Source organism: Typopeltis vanoorti, chromosome 5 (genome assembly GCF_054136105.1).
Source record: "Typopeltis vanoorti isolate ZY-2024b chromosome 5, IOZ_Tvanoo_1.0, whole genome shotgun sequence".
Lineage (NCBI taxonomy): Eukaryota > Metazoa > Arthropoda > Arachnida > Uropygi > Thelyphonidae > Typopeltis > Typopeltis vanoorti.
Genome location: NC_143553.1, coordinates 170,780,596 through 170,802,813, shown reverse-complemented (window position 1 = coordinate 170,802,813; position 22,218 = coordinate 170,780,596). Strand labels below are relative to the sequence as shown.

Below are 22,218 nucleotides of genomic sequence, written 5' to 3'. Positions count from 1 at the left end.
CGGCCCCTTGCCACACCTCTGGGAAAAGTCAAAAATGGTTGTCTGAAAATTTCTACGACTTCACCAGTCCAAATGTTTGGCCTCCAAACTCCCCAGACCTTAACCCCATGGATTATTTTGTATGGGGCGCAGTTGAAAAAGACACCAATCGCACTTCCAGTAATACAAAAGCCCAGTTAATGGATAAAATTAAAACAGTTTTTGCGGCCCTTCCCAGGGAGACTGTAGCATCAGCTTGTTCGAGGTTCCGAAGCAGAATTGAAGCTGTGATCGATGCTAATGGTGGTTATTTTGAGTAAATCTTGTTGATAGTATTGTAATTAACTCTGCCTGTAATGTTTTTTTGTCAATTCATTAAATTTAATAGATACAAAGAAGATTTTCTTTTTCCTTACGAAACTGTCAAATTTATCCCGAACACCCTGTATATATATACACACACACACAGTAAAACCCCGTTTTTACGTTCAAGCAATTCACGTCATTTTCCGTTGGTCCCGTCTTAAGGCCTATTCTTACAATATATTGTTTTCCCGCCATTAAAACAACTTGATGTGGACGTTATTTCCCGTGATTTGCATTTTTTTCTTGGGTGGCAATACTGATTTTTGAATCTATTTCTGCAGAAATCTGCACGTTTCTGTTCCCAAATGGAGTTGCTTTCGGCTGTAGTTTCGTTTCCACCATCACAGCGACTTGCATGCTTGCAGCAGTAATGTAGTGATGAGCGATACTGTGATATTTCAATCACAGTACGAATTAATATTGCAGAATTTCTGCTATGTAATTTAGCGTGTGAAAGTTGCTTTCAAGTTGTGGTGGTGGATTATCCATGTTAGTAACATGGAGAAAAAAAGACAGAAAATGTATTTCGGTAGAAGAAAAAATGGCAATTCTGCGACATGTCGATTGGCATGCAGGAACATGTGTGCATTTAGCAAAAGATCTTGAAGTCTCTGTGTCCACTTTTAACACTAGTAAAAAACAGGTCAAACACTGAACTCAATGCAAAGCAATCTGGCGCTATGTCAAAAAAAAAAAAAAAAAAAGCATAAACAATCAACAATTAAACATTTTTCTTAAATAGATAAATGTAAGTAATTGTAAATTCATTTATTTTCAGTTATTAAATTTTGTAATCTAGTATGTAGACTCGCATACTAGCAGTAAGTCATCTTTTAGCCTTTTTTTAATGTTTTTTTTTTTTTTTTTACATTTCCTGCTATTTACACTTTTTTCCATCAGTCCCATGAAAAGTTTAAAAAAGGGATTTTTTATATATATATATTGTACCTGGGAAAGTGGGCATGATTTGGCTAATTTACTCTGAGATATTTCACGTAACAATTCCAACACTGCATTTCGAACTGTCACATCAGTCCACAACTGAGGATCCTCTGGAACACTATTAGAAAACAATATTAAAAGTGGCATTACATATATGCTATATAGTATCAAAAGAAAGCTGATAAATTCATTCCTAAAAATATACATAAGAATATTGAAAGTTTATTTTTTACTTGGTTAGACTATAATAAATTTGGTCGCCATTACTTATGCCTGGTATCTCCACTTCTGGGCCTGGCTCCCACTGAAGAGACCTCAATAAAGGTCGAAACTAGTCTGGGTAGTGGCCCTTCCCTTGATGCATAACATTATACATATCCACAAGAGATGTGTTATGGGAGATCATTATGGGAGATACTGAGATAGCAGTGATGTTAGCTTGGTCCACCTTTGCTACGAGTTGCCTGGTGTTGTACTACCTGACCCCAGTCCTGCAGATATTTTCAGGCACAAACTTTGTTTGCTCACACTTGGATAAAAAATTAAATTAAATTTATTATGCTCTAAATAAACTTTCAACATCTTTCTCAAAATCCAGAGTATTTTAATAAAGAGGTGGCACACCTTTTGGCAACTCTTATACGTAAAGATGACCTCGCCATTGCTTCTGCCTGGTATCTCCACTTCTGGGCCTGGCTCTCACTGAAGAGACCTCAATAAAGGTCAAAACTAGTCTGGGTAGTGACCCTTCCCTTAATGCATAACATTATACATATCCGCAAGGAGATGTATTTTGCATTATGGGAGATACTGAGATAGCAGTGATGTTAGCTTGGTCAACCTTTGCTACGAGTTGTCCGGTGTTGTACTACCTAACCCCAGTCCTGAAGATATTTTCAGGCGCAAACTTTGTTTGCTCACACTTGGAAAAAGAATTAAATTAAATTTATTATACATAAGAATATGATTCAGCTTAAATGTGACAAATTTGTGTTGTAAAATTACTATTATTATTTAGGCCACCAAGGAGTCAAAAGACTCACCGTGGGAGGTCCTTCCTAGGAAACACAAGTCATTCATACCACTCATTAATCCCATTGACCGTTCCTGCTATCACCACTCTATCAGGTAATGCATTCCATGGTTCAACCACTCTCCATGCAAAGAAACCACCCCTCACCATCTTGCTCACAGTTTCCTTTCGTAACTCCCAGGGATGGCCCCTTGTCATCACGCTGTTCAACCAAGAGAAAACTCTTCCCAGTGTCAACCCTGTAACCACATCTCAACAGTTTAAAAGTGTCAATCATATCACCTCTCCTTCTATCCACCAAACTCTGCAGTTCGCATTCCCTCAAACGATCCTCATAACTAACATTGTACAGTCCTGAAACCATCTTTGTTATCTGCCTTCCACAGTTAATTTATCCCCTTCAAATCCTGGAGACCAAATCTGAGAACAATAATCTAAATGTGGTCTGATCAGGGTCTTATACAATGGAATGATAACTCTTTTATCTCGGCAGGTCAGCATCCTTCTCATTATTGCAGCAGTCCTCTCAGTTACCTTCACCACCTTTGCAATATGTCCCTTGAATTTCAGGTTTCTATCAATCATCAACCCCAGATCTCGTCTCCCCTACTTCCTCCATTATAGCTCCTCCAATATGATAGTATTTATAGTTACTACCAATTCATATTTGATTCGGGTGCATTCACATCTTATTCAATACTGTACAAAGTGGTCTGAAAAGTTCTCGGCCTTAACCCATAGATGGCAACTCTATTAGCAAGATTTTTTTTTTTCTAAGTTGATACATTTGTCATAAGCATCCATGTGAAATTGCAAGTCATTCTATCAAGTAGTTTGTTTTATACAGTTGTCTGAAGCAAAAGTGTTGTCTGTATCCCTTGAAATTGATAAAATTGAGTATCGTGTGGTTATAAAATTCTTTGTAAAAGAAGGTTTAACGCCAAAAGAAATTCATTCGAAGTTCATAAAAGTTTATGGGCACTCTTCTCCTTCGTTTTCAACAATTAAGAAATGGGCTGCCGAGTTTAAACATGGCCGTATCAGCCTTGAAGATGATCCACATGAAGGACATCCAAAAAGTGTAACAACACCAGAAATCATTAATCAAGTGCATGATATGGTATTGGATGACTGGCAAACTAAAGTGCATGAAATTGCTGAGACTACAGGCATTTAAAAGAACGTGTAGCTTAAATGAAAAAGTTTTGCGCAAGATGAGTGCCGCACTTGCTCACAGGAGATCAAAGACGCACTCGCATGAAAATATGTGACCAGTGCTTGGAGCATTTTAACAAGAATAAAACTATTTCGTGCGTCAATTTATTACTATGGATGAGACTTCAATTCAATAGTGCACATCAGAATCCAAACAGCAGTCAAAACAGTGGACAGAAGCCAGATGTTCAGCGTCAAAAAAGACAAAGTCGGTTCCATCAGCAGGAAAGGTCATGGCAACGGTGTTTTGGGATGCTAAAGGCATTTTATTATTATTATTATTATTATTCCTGATACCTCCAAGGAGTCCGAAGACTCATCGCGGGAGGACACCTACAGCTGTCTCAAACACTACACTGAATCTCTACTACGAACATCTCCATCAACGCCATCTACTGGCCACCACAACTAGTATTTTTTGTCTATAAATTGAGTGTGTTTTGAAGGACCAATTTGCCTGTATGCGAGATGAAAAATCTGAGTTTCCAGGAGAAAAAAAAACCCTGCTACCTCTGTATGAGATCGGCTAACTCACCTTCGATTGAAATAGTCCAGATAAAGATTCCTCCCTTTTATTTATTAATTATCTTGAAAAGGGTAAAAGAATAACAGGGGAATATTATTCTGATCTTTTAACCAGACTAGACGAAAAAATTCGTGAGAAAAGACCCAGTTTGCAGAGAAAAAAATCATCTTTCATCAGGACAATGCATCAGAATCCAAATCCACCCAATTCTTCTATTTCTTCCCAAAACTCTTCCTCGCTGGTCAGAGTTTTTCTTCGAATCAAGAGGTGATTGTAGCTGTAGAGGGGTATTTTGCAGATCTTACACAGAATGAAAAACCTGAGTTTTTGGGAGAAAAAATATTGCTACCTCCTTATGAGGGCCTGCTAACTCACCTTCAATTGAAAAAAACCATATAACGATTCCTCTCATCACAATGAGAATTGAACTCAGAACTTAATTAATTTAACTTAATCTAAATTAACAAAATAAAATAATTTTTGATACATAGAAGTATAATATACAGATGATAAAATCTAAATAAATAAAAATAAAGTTTTATAGCAGAACTAGATTGAACATGTTCCAGATGCTATATAGGTTGTACATGGGTCCTCCAAATTCTTAGAATTACTAATCCATCACTCTTGTTTAGATTTGGATGACATTTCAGCATCCCACAAGCTTCCTTGAACATTCTTTCAAACCAAGTTTTGGTGCAGTGTAGGGACTTGGTGCCTCTCCAGTTGATTCTGTGACATGTTTGAAGTGCATGGTCTGACAGGCCTGTTTTAGCGGAAGAATTTAGTGTGGCATTTATTAATATTATTATGTAAACATCCTCCAGGGAGTCCAAAGACTCATCGAGGAAGGGCACCTACTGTACACCACTCAATCCACCAACTACAATGAACCGCAACTACACAAACACCATCTACTGCCCATCACCACGAACATAAGTGACAAATGTTAATAATGAAAGGGGCAAAGGTGTGTTTTAGAGAATATATTGAAAGAATGAGCAATAGTATATGAAATATAAATGAAAATATGAAAGAAGTGATTGAGGGTAACAAATGATGAGGTGGATGTGAGGAGAAAATAACACACTTATGCCGAGTTCTTCATAGGACAAAACCTGAGCTTGAGTAACTTGAAAAGAATCTGGCTGTATGAATAATGAGAATGTAACAAAAGCATGTTTCCCAGATGCAAATATTAAGAATATTAGTGATGTTGTCAGTTTGCAGAAGGGGAGAAGTAAAAGAGTTGATTGTTTTCACAGGCACGAATGATTTGAAAGGTGAGAAATATGTAATGAGAGAGTGAAGGCTGAGTCTGCCACCATGGAATAACAGGAATAAACTGAGAAGACGGTTGATTGCAAATGAGTCAATAAGGAGATTTTGTAAAAGAATGGAGTGAATGTGCCTAATAGATTGTATTTATATGGTTTTGGAATATGATGTTTGGAGAAAGTGTGTTCACTGAGAGGTTGTAAGTACAAAAAAAAATCAAGGAAACCAGAGGTATTAAAGAGATGCAAGTCAAACATGTGTCCAACTGCCGATGGGACAAAGTGCCTGTCAGGAGAAACCAATGATCATGCAATGCTGAGTCCAGTTTTCCAGGTTTTGAATCTGAATGGGTTGGTAATTATATTATGCAAGGGTAATTGTCAGCATGTGGGGGTATTGAAATTCAAATCATCAAACAAGTGATTAAGAAATAGAAGTGGAGGAGTTTTTGGTACTGATCAGTTAAACGTGGCCAAAAATTATTGGCATCAGTGAGACTTGGATGACAGAAGATGATATAAGACAAAAATGTGGTATGGAGTATTGTATTTTCAGAGAGGATAAAGGGATAAGATAAGAAGAGGGGGATGTATTATTGATGATATCCAAAGAACTACAACTAGTGAAAGTAGAAGTAAGGGGGATTTCAGAACAGAGAGAGAGAGAGAGATGGTTTATTTGAAGCTATCCAGAGGCCAACAGAATAAAATATACTGTTGGCTGCTACTATAGACCAAGATGTACAGAAAGTTGTGGATGTCAGGCATCAGACAGATTAGTACAATGAGTGCATGCAGCAATCATTCTGGGGAGACTTAATATAATAATTACTTGAAACAGCATGTGATGCAGAGGATTTGGGGTTTGAGAGTTCAGGATCTGATAACAGCATCAGAAGCTGTATCCATAACTAAGATAGCCACTCTGCTTCTAATTGGGGAAATTGACCATGCAGCCTTATCCTGGAAGGTTGCTAAACATGCGAGGTTCTCAGTTAAGGGGTATATATGGAAATACAAAGCCAGTGATTATGACAAACTTTGGAGGCAGTTTGGAGCCAAGTAATAGCATAAAAGGTTACAAGTAAAGAATATCAACAATGCACGGGAAATGGCCAGCCATTGTTCGAGTACCAGAATGCAAAATCAGGATCAGGAGGGTAAACTAAGTGGGAGTTAAATACTAAGTGCACATAAGGATGACTAGCATGGTAAGGAAGACAATGAGATTATGAGAAGAAATTAGCTAAGCAGGCCAAAGAAGATACTAAAGAGTTTTTCACTATTTACTGAGTAAGAGAAAGAATAATTATGGAAAGATAACTTAAATCAATGCCAAGGGTAGTAAAGTGGCAGAAGAAACAGAGAGTGTATTACCAAAGTCAAGATATATTGTAGATGCCAATGTGACAGACAGATTGATGGAGAACTGAGGTATATGAACTGGAGGTACTCTGCATACTGAGAAATAATGTGAATACAGCTGTGGGATTGGGATGAGATGTCATCCCTTGTGTTAAAAGAATGTGTAAGAGCTTATTCAGAAGCAGCACTCCCACTCCTCTAAGTCTCAGTTCAAGCAGGCTTAAAGGAAAAAATGACAAGATAGTTTCATTTCATAAAGGAGGCTCCATGACATATATAGCAAATTACAGACATATTAGTATCATAGGAATGGTCATGGTTAAGGTATTGGAAAAAAACTGGTTAGAGAGGAAGAATTCTGGAACGGGTGGACAGATGGCTGTGTGAGAGGCAGGTCCAATTTTACTTACATTTTATAATGGAGTGACAGCTGGTTTGTATAAAGAAATCGCTACATGAGACTGCTGAACTTTGCAAAGACATCTGACAGAATACCATATTGGAAATTATTATAAGAGCAAATGAAATAGATAAGAAGCTGATAGCATGGATAGAAGAGCGGCTGATAGATACTAGAGAGGAGTATATGGTGAAGTAGAATCCAGGAAAATTAGGATGAGTGACCAGTGCAGTGTCTCTGGGCCCAGTGCTAAGAACACTGCTGTTTAATTAGTATATTAATGATACAAGGAAATGATTTGAAGGGAAGCATTCGGTTGATTGCTGATGAATGCAAGATTGAGGGGTGGAAGGAGGTCAAGTGATAATATGTGTTACACAATGGACAACTGTAATTCTAGTTGAATGTGACAAAGTGTGAGATTATATTGATGACATGACTGCATGAAATTGATGAGGCTAAGGATTTTGGGGATAATGGTTGACAAAAAGTTAATGTTCAGAGGGCATACTGAAAAGTGGGCAAATGCATAAGTTTCTGTGATTTAGCAGTTTTGTAGACAGATTACAGTATTGAGACCATGTTTTAAGATAACTAATGAGTTTAATAAAATATAACCTATGTGTTTTATAAGTCATCAGACTTACATCATCAGGGGTATTAGCAAAGGTTGTACAGAAAAGAGAAAACGCCTCCCACGATGAGTCTTTTGACTCTATGGAGGCCTGAATAATAATAAAATAAAAATCTGATAACATCTAATATGTGTAATTAATTGTTTCTGGACTCTTTTCTGTCCAAATTCTGCTAATATTCCTGATGATGTAAGTCTGATGACTTACAAACTTGTAGGATTATATTTTATTAAGCTTGTTATCTTAAAACGTGATCTCAATACCAGAATCTATCTACAGTGAACAAAATAGCTCAAAAGAATATATGGATGTTGAAGAACACATTGATAGAAGCCTTATTAAGAGATAACCTCCCTATAATAGTCACATTTTGACTGCTACATGCTACACACAGATTTCGTCACATGAGTTTCTTGGGGATGAGGTAGTGGTCGCAGGGTTCCAGAAATGAGTGACCAAGATGGTGAAAGGTCTGTCAATGTTCACTATGAGGGCAGACTGAAGGTGTGTGGAATGCAGAGTTAACAGGCAGAAAAGAGGGAAAATGCTAAACTTTCATAATAAAATTTGATAGAATGAATATAGCACAAAGAGAAATAATTAAGCAACAGGTTTAATTATTTCTGACTTACCACAGTTATGACGACAGATGTATTTTTTGTATTCATCCAAGTGCATGTTAGCATATCTCCCGGTATGACTATAATATGATAAGTTGCAAGAACAAGGAACCTAGTCAACACCTGAAACAGAGAAGGGAAGAAGTGGATCCTTACCTACATGGTTACACCATGTTCAGCATTATTTATTTATTTATTCGTATGGAGAGTCCTCCCCCTTTTTCTCCCCCGTTCCTATTGGAGCGAGTTGAACCCCCTCATGGGGGGTTAAGTATTTATGGCTGTAGATCCGTGTGTGTTCATGGGGCCGGTTTGCCTGCTTGTAGGATGAAAAACGCCAGATAAACTGGCGGAAAAAACCCTACTGCCCGCACCCAAGACCGGCTAACTTGGCTACAGCTGAGGAAGATCATCAGATTCCTCACGTCTTCTACGGGAATCGAACCCGGGACACTCCTTCCCCAGTCATATGGTTGCGAAGCACACAGCCACTAGGCTAACCATGCAGACAGCATTTATTATTAAAAATTATGGAAACAACTACAGTGTTATAGTAAAACATCAGTTTAATATAAACCAAAATAATCACTCAATATTTCCACCTTCACATTAAGGTCATCATCTAGAATATATACATGTATATACAAAGAAACAAGCTATATTACAATCTACATGGTATGCTAAAGTTACATTAATTTGATCAACCATTAAAACTAATAAAAAATAAAAATCCCCAAAATTTGGATGGTGCACATTCAGTCCATTTAAGTTCAAGTTTTCCACCAAAACCTTACTTTAGGACTCCAAGCAATAATTTCAGCTCTTATTGGCCACCATCCATACTATTTTGTTCTAATTTGTGTGTGTACTTATATGAGTAATTATGTGAGAGCACATTGTTTTCTAGCTATCTCTTTATATATGACTTAACCAAACAGATAATAATAACAGGACACTAGCTTTGATGAAGTAATTTTTTTTCCCGCCAAGGTCCTACCAGTAGTTTTAATGGTTGACCAAATTAATGTAACTTTAGCATACATGCAGATTGTAATGTAGCTTGTTTCTTTGTATATACATGTATACTAGATGATGACCTGAATGTGAAAGTCAAAACATCGAGTGATTATTTTGGTTTACATTAAACTGAAGTTTTCCTATAACACGGTAGTTGTTTCCATAATTTTTAATAATGTAAGTGGATTCTTATTAGAGGAGAGAAGGGAAAGGAAGCCAGCCTCAAATGAGACTTGAAAGTAGTACAGAGATTATATTTTTTCAAAGTTCTGGCTATTTTTTCTGAAGTGTCCCAGATATAAAGAATAGTAAGAGTATTACTGTAGTCTGTATGTTGAGAGGGACGGACAGATTGTAGATTGTAACCATTGGACAGGAAGATTTGGCAAATAAAAGCAAGTTCAGCTAGAGCTGAATCAAGGGTTTTGATAACACAATATTGTTGAGAAGGGGGATGGTAGAAAAGTTTGTATATGTATCCACCTGTTTGGGTGGATTTCTGTAAATTGAGAAAGAAAGGATGCCATTAGGTAGACTTATGATTAGAGTATATGAAAAAGATAGGCTATTGTTATTTTCTTTTTCTATAGTGAAATGGATTTTGGGTGCAGGCTATTGAGGTGGCAGAGGAAAGAATAATGTCCAAAATAATCACCAAATAGAAGGTTTGAGAATTGCAGTATCAAAAGCTGTAATGTAAAATGTTATGTAAAAGGGGTGGAGAGCCCATGGAAGTACTGTCTATTTAAATAATGTGACATTCCAAGAGGAGCAACCAGTATGGATGGCAAAATTAAAGAGATCAATAATGTCTAAGGGAGGAGAACATTTCTCAGTAAATTTATTTTTGGAAGTTTTTCCACTTGGTTATACTATAAATGAAAGATGCCAAAACAAACAAAGTTTGTGCCTGAAGTAACTTCAGGCACAAACTTTGTTTGTTTACAATTGCATAAAGGATTAAACCAAGAATATTTCTTGGCATCTTTCATTTATAGTATAACCAAGTGGAAAAACTTCCAAAAATAAATTTACTGAGACATTCTCCTCCCTTAGACATTATTGATCTCTTTAATTTTGTCATCCATACTGGTTGCTCCTCATGGAATGTCACATTATTTAAATAGAAGGTACTTCCATGGGCTCTCCACTCCTTTTATGTTAAAGATACCAAGCAATTTTATAAGCTAGGTTTTAATCCTTTTTCCCAAGTAACAAACAGACAAGTAAGTCAAGTTTGCACCTGTTTGCTTACTTGGGAAAAAAGGATTGAAATCTAGCTTATAAAATTGCTTGGTATCTTTAACATATATATATATGAAGCTGATGACATCACATCACTTGCCTTAGAATCCCACAATGCAAAGCATATATTCTTATGGATATGTATAATGTTTTGCATTATGGGAAGGATCACTACCCAGACTGGTTTAAACTTTATTGAGGTCTCATCAGTGAGATCCAGACTCATAAGTGATACCAAGGTTGAAGTAATGCAGAAGTCATATTTTCATATAAGAGTAGCCAAAAGGTGTCACACACCTTATTACTAAAATACTCTGGACTAGAGAACAGACGTTGGAGGTTTCTCCACTTGGTTATACTATAAAACTATAAATTAAAGATGCAAGAAATTATATTCTTAGTTTAATCCTTTATCAAGTGTAAACAAACAAAGTTTGCACCTGAAATAACTTCAGGACAGGGCAACTCGTATATAGAAGCTGACGACTTCCTTATGGGCATTATACTTATTCATAAGAATATGTGCTGTGCATTGTGGGATACTAAGACAAGTGATGCGAAGTCATCAGCTTCTATATACGAGTTGCCCTGTCCTGAAGTTACTTCAGGTGCAACTTTGTTTGCTTACACTTGGATAAAAGGACGAAACCAAAAATATAATTTCTTGGCATCTTTTATTTATCGGTAAATTTCGTGTCAGAAAGAGAGATATTTGTAAATAAGGAGGTGACATCAAAGCTCACTATGATATTATTATTTAAAACTAAATTTTGGATTAAACATTTGAAATAGAATTTTCTCTCCTAAGGAGCCACTTCCTCTCTTCTCTATTCCAGGTGTTTACAAAGTTTCGTGATTTTGCAACTTATATTATGGTCAGATTGGGAGATCTAACATATGCTCAGATGAACATAAAAATCTGCTGCCATAATTATGGCAGTCTGGTCTAGCTGACCATGCCTTGGATTCCTTACTGAGAATCAGATGGAATAAAACTATTACGCTTCATTACAGCAAACACAAAACAAGCTTGAAAGACTCCAGGAGATTATTATTATTATTACATGACACCTCCAGGTCCAAAGACTTATCGAGGGAGGATGCCTGCTCAACATCTCTATGTCTCCGCCATTCAATCCACCAACTACAACTAACCACCTGTCATCACCAGTATTTTCAGACCACCACAAATATCCATGCCCACGGCAGAATTTGAACCCGCAGCCTTTTGGCTTGAGAGCGGATACACTAACCACTCGGCCAACCAGGCCAGCAATTATTATATATATATATAAGATTTTTTTAAAAAAGTCAAAACTTAATATGATTGTGTTAAACTTTCCAAGATTTGAAAACTTTAGGTCTTCAGACTATAAATAGTCCAGTTTCTCCCACTTATTTTGTGTGTTCTTATAATTTTAATATTGTATTTCCGAAGATGTCTCTGTGAGAGATGAAATATCAGAAGAATTAAATCTTCAGGAATACAATATTAAAATTTTAATTTTTATTCCTGAAGATGTCTCTGTGACAGATATGAAATATCAGAATTAAACCTGTTATTTAATTATTTCTTTGTACTGCATTCATTCCTTTAAATTTCATTATTTAAATTTCATTAACTAAGCCTAAATATGCATTTATGATAGTAACTTATAAGTTACTAAAGTGGTTCTATAAAATTTATATGAGGGTCCACCATGTGGCAGTATGCTGGTAGACTTGTGAAAGACAGCTCCAGGTTGTGTGCTTGTGGATTTTGTAGTGTGTGGGCTTCTTTATAAATTTATTAAACTCAGAGCAAGGTATACTAATTGGCATGAAAAGCAAGTCTTGAGCTTGTCTGTACAAGAGAAAAATTTTGATTTTAGTCATTTTGTGAAATGTGAGCAGTGCTACATGTATTTGTTGGATTATGTCAATAACAAATTTTTAAGGTGAATAGAAAATTTGAAAAAATCTGAAATCTGAAAAAAACAAACCCAACTCAACACCACCAGAGTTAAAGATCGTTACTCAACATAAGAAGCCTGAATGGCAAAGAAATGGAGCTAGCTGAGGAATTTGATAAGTACCAGATCGACAAAATAGGGGTGACTGAAACAAAAAAGACAAAAACTGGTGAGATCTTTCTGAGCAATAAATACAAAATGTTATATTCAGGCAATGACAATCAAGGAAAAGAAGGAGTAGCCATAGTATTCAACACAAAATACGAGGCTAATCTTCTTGAATGGCAGTCAGTCTCAAGTAGAGTAATGTGGGCAAATATGAGAATGGGGAACTGAACAATGAGACTTATTTGTGCCTATGGTCCCACAGAAGGTTCTACTAAGGTAGAAGTGGAGGAATTTTTTGACACTCCAGAAAAAGCAACTGACACAATGAAAAAGGAAAAGTTGGTCCTTGTTGAGGATCTAAATAGCAGAGTAGGAAATGATTGTGAGACATACAAAAATATTTTGGGAAAATTTGAAGAAAAGAGCAAAGCTAATAATAATGGCAAATATCTGTTGGATTTCTGCTCAGGACATGGACTGGTTATTACTAACACCATGTTCCAACATAAAAATGTGCACAAACTCACATGGAGAGAAGAGGCTAGGAATAAGAAAAGTCTCATTGACTATGTTATTGTTGATAGTGATGTTTTCTCCCTGCTGCAGGACACCAGAGTGTACAGAGGATTTGAAATTGGAAGTGATCACTATTTAGTCTTGAGCAGGATAAAATTGAATTTCATATTGAAAAGAATAACATGTAAGAAAGTTTTAAAGCGAATAAAAGTTGAGCAGCTCTCAGATGTTAACTGTAGACTAAAATACAGAAAGATTATTGAAAAGAAAATGAAAGAGTTTGAAAACAGGAATCAAACCTTGGAGATTCCGTGGCAAACTCTGAAGAAAACATTGATTGATTCTGCCAGAGAGGCATGTGGTGAGGTTGTGTGCAAGGATAAAAAAATCAGAACTCCCTGGTGGACACAGGAAGTTAAAGAGGCAGTGAAGGAAAAGAAGAAAGCATATCAAAAGTTCATTGCAAATAAGTCAGCTTTTACTCTTACAGAATACAGAGACAAATGTAAGAAAGCTAAACAGTGTATAAAACTAGCTAAACAAAAGTCATGGGAGGACTTTGGCAAGAATATAGAAAATAAACATCAAGAAGGTGGCAAAATATTCTGGAGGTTGTTGAAGAAGCTTAGAAATGGAGGAAAGAGTGCTGTAAAAGGAGTTAGAGATGATAAATGTGACATGAAAACAGGAGAAAAAGATATCCTTGAAGTATGGAGTAATTACTTTGAAAAACTGCTAAATGAAACAAGCAGTGATGACAGTACAGTGATAAAAAACACTGACCAGGCATGCAGTCAGGAATACATATCCATACTTGAAGTAGAAAAAGCCATCAAAGGCTTGAAATGTGGAAAGGCAGCAAGAGTAGATGATATTCGACCAGAAATGCTGAAGTATGGTGGTATAAAAGTCTTACAGTGGCTGCACTGCATAGTTCAGAAAGCCTGAACAGAGGGACGAATTTCCGGTGATTTCAGTAGAACTCTCATAGTATATAAAAAGGGAAATAAAACTGAATGTGAGAATTACAGAGGTATTTCCCTACTGAGTGTTCCTGGCAAGATCTATGCAAGTATACTTGAGAAACGGTTGAGAAGAATTGTGGAAGAAAAGCTTGGTGAAGAACAAGCTGGATTCAGGCCAAATAGAGGCTGTCAGGATCCGATCTTCACTTTACGACAAATAGTTGAGAAATCATGGGAATATAACAAAGATCTGTATTTAAGTTTTGTCGATTTGGAAAAGGCATATGACAAGGTGCCAAGAGAGAAGCTATTCAATACGCTGCAGTTATATGGTATCAATGGGGCATTATATCAAGCAATACTTAGTCTTTATTTGAGTTGTAAGTCAGCAGTTAGAATTGAAGGAAGTACAGGACGATGGTTTAATGTTAAATCTGGTGTGAGACAAGGATGTACATTATCCCCTCTGTTATTCATTATCTATATGGATCACATTATGAAGGAAAGTGGTATTAAACCTGATATCAAAATTGGAGATGTTAATGTCTGCTCATTGCTTTATGCGGATGATGTTATACTTCTAAATAAATCCGCTACAAGTCTGCAAGATTGTCTGACTAAATTGAATAGCTGTTGTAATAGATATGGTATGAAGGTCAGCAATAAAAAGACAAAGCCAATGAAAATAGGCAGAATCATTGAAAATGTCAACTGTGTTGTGAATGGAGAACCTGTGGAACAAGTAAAACATTTCAGCTACTTATGCAAGATTTTTACTGAAGATGGTAAATTAAATATAGAAATAGACAACAGAATCAGCAAAGCTGGTATGGTGGGAAGTCAATTGAATAAATTCATATGGAATAAGAGAGAAATTAGTCGGAACACTAAATTAGCTGTATACAAGACAGTGTTCAAACCAGTTTTAACTTATGGATCTGAGAGCTGGGTCAGAAGTAAAACACTTGACCAAAGACCGCAGATATGAGAGTCCTGAGAAAGATTAGAGGCGTGAACAGATGGCATCAATGGCAATATCATATTAAAAATGAGGATATTAGGAAAGAACTTGACATTGTCAGCATCCAGGAATGCATTAGCAGAGCTAATCTCAGGTGGTATGGTCGCTTAAATAGAATGGGAGAGGAAAGATTAGCAAAACAAGTGTTCTCTGCTAGTTTGGCAGGAAAACGATCCAGAGGAAGACCAAGATATAGGTGGATTGATACAGTACAAAGTGCCTTAGACGATAGAAATATAAGATTGGAGTCTTGACAAGTAACAGACTGATTTGGAGGAAAATTGTAGATAGGAAGTTAGTAATGATGTAATTTTTTCATGTAGTACTGTCATATCCTGTACACCCCTTGAGGGTACATGGCAGGAATTTGATGATGATGATGAAGTAACTTGAAATCTTTTCTTCCAATATTGTTAATTGTTCTGTTATAACAGAAATAATTCCTTCAACATTTTTATTCAGAGTAGCCAATTATACTCAGAACTGTGTCATGTGATATCTTTCACCGGCAGAACACTTGTAACCAGTTTGCAGAACACCACTGATCTAGATGATTACAAGGGGAAGAATTATTGGAAATCTTGAAGGCCACAAAATTATTGATATAACCAGAGAGTTTGAAATCTCACATAACGTTGTATCCAGGCTTTGGGCAGCATTTCAAACCAATGGAGCATGTTAGAGATGTTTGCTAAGAGGTAACCCTTGCTCTATCAGTAGTGAGTGTTCCAACACTGAATGGGTTGAAGGCAAATTATGAAAGTTATTGTGCTCTGAGTGTTCGATCTCCATTGATGAGGTTTCGGATTCCATGGAAGCTTGGAAATAATACTAATGCTATTTGTTACAAAAATGTTTTTTTTTTTCAAATTATGATAGAAGAGAACAAGCAGTTATTCCTGTGTAAGAGCGCGCTCTGACAGGCGAGTTTAAGAGAAGTATGATAGGTACGGCATAACTAATAGTGCAGTGCCTTCAATGATGAAGCCTGTAATATGAGATGATGTAATAATGGCCTGTAATAATGATTATAATAGCAATAATAATGATAATTCAATGTCATTTGAAATGCACAACTTTTGGGTATTTAAGAAATTTTTGATGATCGGAATAGTTATGTACAACCAAACTTTGGTGTAGTTAAAAATTGAAGGTTTTGATTTAAGGTGAGAATAAAGCAAACACATCTGCCAGCCTGGTTGGCCAAGAGATTTAACATACCCACTCTCTAGGCTAAGAGTCCACTGTCATGTTTTGTGTCTTTAGTTGGGAGATTAATTTCAGTGGGCCAATATCCCACTTACTGGAGGCTTGAAAAAGTTATTTGTTTAGTCTTTGGAGCAACATTGCCAGATTAATGGTTATCAAGTTTTCTGGTGGTCATAAAAAAGGCCACAAGATTTAGCTGGTAGCTAAACAATTCTTTTTATTATTATTGTTAAGTTACTGATAATAATGACAGATAGAATCATCAGCAAATTCCTGACATGTACCCTCAGGATATTATAATAGTACTACATGAAAAAGTTACATCATTACAAACTTCCTATCAACAGTTTCCTTCCATATTAATCTGTTATTTTAAGATTCCATAACCAGAACTTATATTTCTCTCTTCTAAGGCACTTTTTACAGTAGCAATCCATCTACATTTTCCTCTGGGTCATTTTCCTTCTATCCTGGTAAGAACACTTGTTTTGCTAACTTTTTTCCTTCTTCCATTCTGTTTAAGTGACCATACCACCTGAAATTCTGCTAAGACACTCCTTAATGCTAACAATGTCAAGTTCTTTCCTAATACAGGTATATGCATATATAAATAGAATTATATGCATGTTACATAGGAATAATAATAAAATTCTTAAAATGTTTGTAAAAATTGTAACTAATAAGAAGTTATAATTAATGATTCTATCCTGAAGTCAGCTGAGAAAAGTATGTATTTTTGAGTTTTGTAGAACAATATCAATGTAAAATTGTCACTACTGTTAATACTTTGCTATTAAACTGAAAGTATAAAAATAAATTGAAAATTAATGGATGGGTGGTCAAGCACCATTATGTAGTATTTAAGTTTCCAAATTTTCTTTTTATATGTAAACAAATTAAATGAAGAAATAATTATAGCAACTTTATTATTAATATTGTAATGCGTTCTATAGTAATAAACCTTTTTTTGGTTTTTAAGCTTCAGGTAATCTAATGTATAGTAATCTACAAATAACAAAAGATCTACAAACATGTAAAAATAAAATGGTATAATAAAATGTAAAATAAAATGGTAAACACACAACAAAACCATATAATAACAAAACATATTTTTATTAAATTAAAATAGTAAACGAAACAAAACACATAACTAAATATAATACTTTAAAACAGGGGTTGGCAACCAGCAGCCTGCAGGCCACCTGCGGCCCATAAATGGTTGGCCATAATTTAAATAATTTAAATAATGCATTTTATAATATAAATAATAAATTTAAAATAATTTTATACCTATAAAAATTGTTAAAAATAATTTCAAAAATGAGTTCAAGAAAACAGAAAGAATATAATAATCAGATGTCATTACGAGAATGAACATGAAAGCCAACACAAGAATTTGAACTGTGAACTTAGAAACAATCAAATTAATAAATTACAAGCTTCTTTGACTGCTCAACAAAACATATTTAAAAAGCAAAGTATTCATAACGAACTGGTTGTTCATGCTAGTTATGTCATAGCAGAACTGGTTGTGAAAGAAGGAAGGCCTTATACAGATTGATTCAGAATTTATTAAATTAAATATTAAATTTATCAAATATGCCCAGAAAATGAAGACGTTATTTCAAGATATTAGTTTATCTGCCAGGACTTGTGCAAGGCGAGTAGAAGAAATCAGTACCAATTTATTTGAGCAGCTTAAATTTAAAGCAAAATCATTTGATTGTTACACTGGCAATAGATGAAAGTACTGACATAACAGACACTGTACAGGTAATGATATCTATTCGGGGCATTGATAGTGACTTTAATGTTCATGAAGAATTGGCCAGTTTGTGTAGTTTAAAAAGGTACTACAACTGGCAATGATTTGTTCATAAAAGTAAAAGAAACTATTGATTCTGTTGAATTGGACTGGAAAAAATTAAAAAGCGTGAAAACCGATGATGGAAGAAATATATGTGGCTCTAAGACTGCTGTAGTAGGTCGAATTTGTGTGGAATTACAGAATTTTGGTTAAGATAATCCAATGGTTCCACTGCATCATTCATCAGGAAGCACTTTGTTGTAAAATTTTATCATCGATGAAAGACATTATGGACATAATGATACCAACTGTAAATTACATTCGACGCAACAGTCTGAAACACTTCCAATTTCAAGAGTTCTTGATAGAAATGGAATTGAAGTATAAGGGCGTTATCTACTACTCAGCTGTTAGATGGTTAAGTAGGGGTGCTGTGCTAAAAAGATTTTTTTTAATTTGCGTGAAGAAATAGATACTTTCATGATGGAACACGAAAATAATGTCTCACAACTATCGGATAAAAAATGGATTATGTCTCTTGCATTTATGGTAAATATTACAACGTATCTTAATGAACTTAATTTGAACCTGAAGGGCCAAGGTAAATTACTAACAGAACTGTTTTCTGACATAAAAGATTTTGAAGGCAAGCTATGTCTGTTGAAGAAACATATGGAAGAAAATCTACATCATTGTATATGTTGCAAATCTGCATCTTCAGTTGGATGGCAAACACAAAAGGAAACTTTTGTTGGTATTATTGAAAATTGCGATTATTTTTGAATCCTTGAATCCAAACCAACTACAGATGGAAATTTTGGAATTACAACACAATGAAACAAGAATGCATTTTCGTTATAAAATATCCAAAAATTTTATCGATGCTTACCAAAAAAATTTGAAGGTTTAATCAGTTTCGCAAAGAAGATGACAGTCACAAATCGGAAGCACATACATTTGTGAACAAGCATTTTCTGCCATGAATTTTAGAAAAAAATAATTTTCTTCATGACTGACTGATGAAAATTTGCATGCTTTGGTTCGAATTTGCACCTCAGGTTATAAAGCAGATATAGATAATTTGGCTAAGGGGAAAACAATCATAAAAGGCACATTTAAGCAGGGAGGCACGCATATTGCAATGTATAAAATATATTACTTTGTTCTTACATGATGGTAATTTTTCATTGAGTTTCATTTTCATACTTGTTTCATATCTCATAATTTAAATATTTCTGTTTTTTAAGATCTGAAAAGATTGCTGACCCCTGCTTTAAAACATATTTTTTATGAAAAGCAAACCTGTTTTTAGTTTAATATAATAAATTATATTTATTTACTTTAATCATTTTTTAAAAAGGAAATTTTTTTTGCTTCCATCTTCCAATGCTAGTTTTAATGCTGCTATTACATTCTCATATGAAACTGTTAATCAGTTGCAATATTTATTTTTAATAAAATACAATGTATTAAAAGCTCAGTCATGTAAATCGTTGTTAGTACGATAGCAGAAGTAGAGATACTATAGCTAATTTTCTATATTTGCTTAAATTGTATACAAATTAGTCCAAAATGATATTATTGTTGAGTTTTTATCTTTGATAAACATTTCAATCTAAGTATTGAAATAGAAGAAAATGAGAATAGTCTTGTGTAATGATTCAAAACTTTCTACATCTATTTCTTGAAAAGGAGATGTTATGAAAGGAATAGATTATAAAAAAATTAAGTTCTTGAAATCTTACATTTAGTTAAGTGTTTAAAGATTTCAAACAATGGGTAACTTTATTTTTAATAACTGTTTGAACTGTTCTGTTAGATATCAGATTTATAAAACTATTTAAAAAGCAGGAAAAATTGAAAAAACATCATTCTCGGCTTGATGTGTGTATCATTTGAGATATTTTCAAGTTTATCAATTATAAAAAATATAATAAAATTGAAAAATTATAAAAATGGATTACTGCACCAATAATCATCAAGTTGCCTATAGTTGCTTATTTATAGAACTCACCTTGGTAAGAAATCTTAAAAATATATTAAGCCACCTATATCACTGTTTTACAATTTTTCCACTTAATGTTTGTTTATAATTAGGTTTCTATGAACTTAAAACATTTTCATACAGTCCACAAAGAGACAACGACTGAACACTATCAAAACTTAACCCTCTTATCTCACTATAATTAAGCAATACATTATGCTTTGTCATTCTTTTCACATAATACACTAAACTTATTTAGTAACACATTTTTCAATTTTTCTTAATTCATTTTTCAATTTTACTTGTGTTGAATGCATTTAGAACTCTTTGAATTATCAATTCCGCATCATCATCACTTATTACAGTTTTTCTAATGAGCCTCTTAATGAACGATACAATGTAAATGAAAATTTTCACTGGGACAATGTTTATTAAACAAACTAAGTACACCATTTCTTTCACTTTTCATCAGGAGTTACTGCACATAAATTATTTGTGGAAATATTACTTTTTTTTTAAAACTGAATTATAAATGTTCACTGAATTGAGACATTCTTTTAACAAAGTGAGATAAAACTTTTCAACAAATTTAGTGTTACTGATATCAAAGTACTTCACACATACCAAGATTTGACTGATTTTTGCTATACTGTTGCTTTCATCTAAGTATAAACTATAAAAAAGACTCTTGTTTACTGGTTGCCAATTAACACACAGTTTCTTTACTCTGTTGTTGAATTGAATCATTACTGAGAAGGTCATATTGAAATATTTCGTTTTTGGCCTCTACATCCAAAACAACCAATTTCAAGAATTCACCTTTGGTAAAAGATCTGCAATATTTTCCTATCAAAAACATCACTTGTGAAGATCCAAAATATAATTTATAATTTCTTGAGAAAAGTCATACTGTTTTTAAAATTTTTGATAAGTTTGTAGCGCAAATGTGGAAATGGCCATTTTTCTCAACTTCCACATCAGACACTGCACAGCATATGATTTAATTTGATGAACAGTTATTTTACAACTGTACAAATGGTCTTGGTTACATAATCTTTTTTTGTTTTCATTTAATATACTTAAATATATTTCTTTCCATTCTTGATGAAAATTTCTTTATTCTTAGAGAAAATTTCAGCTTTATTTCGATGCTGTCTGAAAAATACGTGTAACACTTTCAAGTACTTGTGCCTGCTGCAGTTTCTGAAATTTTTTCTGTTCTTTTCTTACCAAAAGATTTTCTTATATCCATACTGAAATTATTAACTAGGCACACAATTTATGTCAGTAGTTACAGATATTTTGTTGTAAAATATGACAATTCATTCATATTCCCATGAAAGCAAAAATATTTCATTTTTTAAAATTAATATTTGGTTTTACTGACTTAGTTTGACCCTTCCGAACGTTCATATTTACATCTAACTTTCATGCAATTTTAGAGATATGTATCTTTCAGCTTTAGGCCATGTGTCCACATCCTTTGTGGCTTAGAAAAAAGAAAAGCCAACAAATATAGATAAAGTTGCTGTCAGTATTTAAAATAAATCTAGTATGTTTGTTAGAAAGCTGGTGTACTGAATGACAATCATGTTCTCATATTGTCGAATCTCACTTTTTTAAACATACACATATTTTATTGCATATAAATTAATTTTTTAATGCTGAAATTCAATAAATAAAAAAATTTTGATATTTGTGTCTAGTGGCCACACAGATTCTTTTTGGCTGCATTTGGCCACCATGATCACACTTGAGAATCACCGTGCGAGACTATGTAAAAAATTAAATAAAAATACAAAAAAATATATATCATCATCAAATTATGATATATACCCTCAGTGTGTGTGTGTGAGAGGGGGGGGGGGGGGTGTACAGGATAATTATGATAGCAATGATATAAGTTCTTCATGTAGTACTAACTTCTGATCAGTGATTTTCCTCCAAATTAATCTGTTGTCTGTCAAGACTCCAATATTATCAGATCTTATATTTCTGTCTTCTAAGGCACTTTTTACTGTATCAATCCACCTATA

At 34.4% G+C, this 22,218-nt stretch overlaps 1 protein-coding gene across 1 annotated transcript in view; it reads right to left on the bottom strand.

The window, feature by feature from the left end:
• The window catches only part of LOC150107055 (homeobox protein dve-1-like), a 254,064-nt gene that overhangs the window by 109,928 nt on the left and 121,918 nt on the right, over positions 1-22,218 (bottom strand). Inside the window, exon 5 of the mRNA XM_090392921.1 lies at positions 1,294-1,405. Coding sequence (XP_090249047.1) covers positions 1,294-1,405 — 112 coding nt within the window. The remainder of the gene's footprint in view (positions 1-1,293; positions 1,406-22,218) is intronic.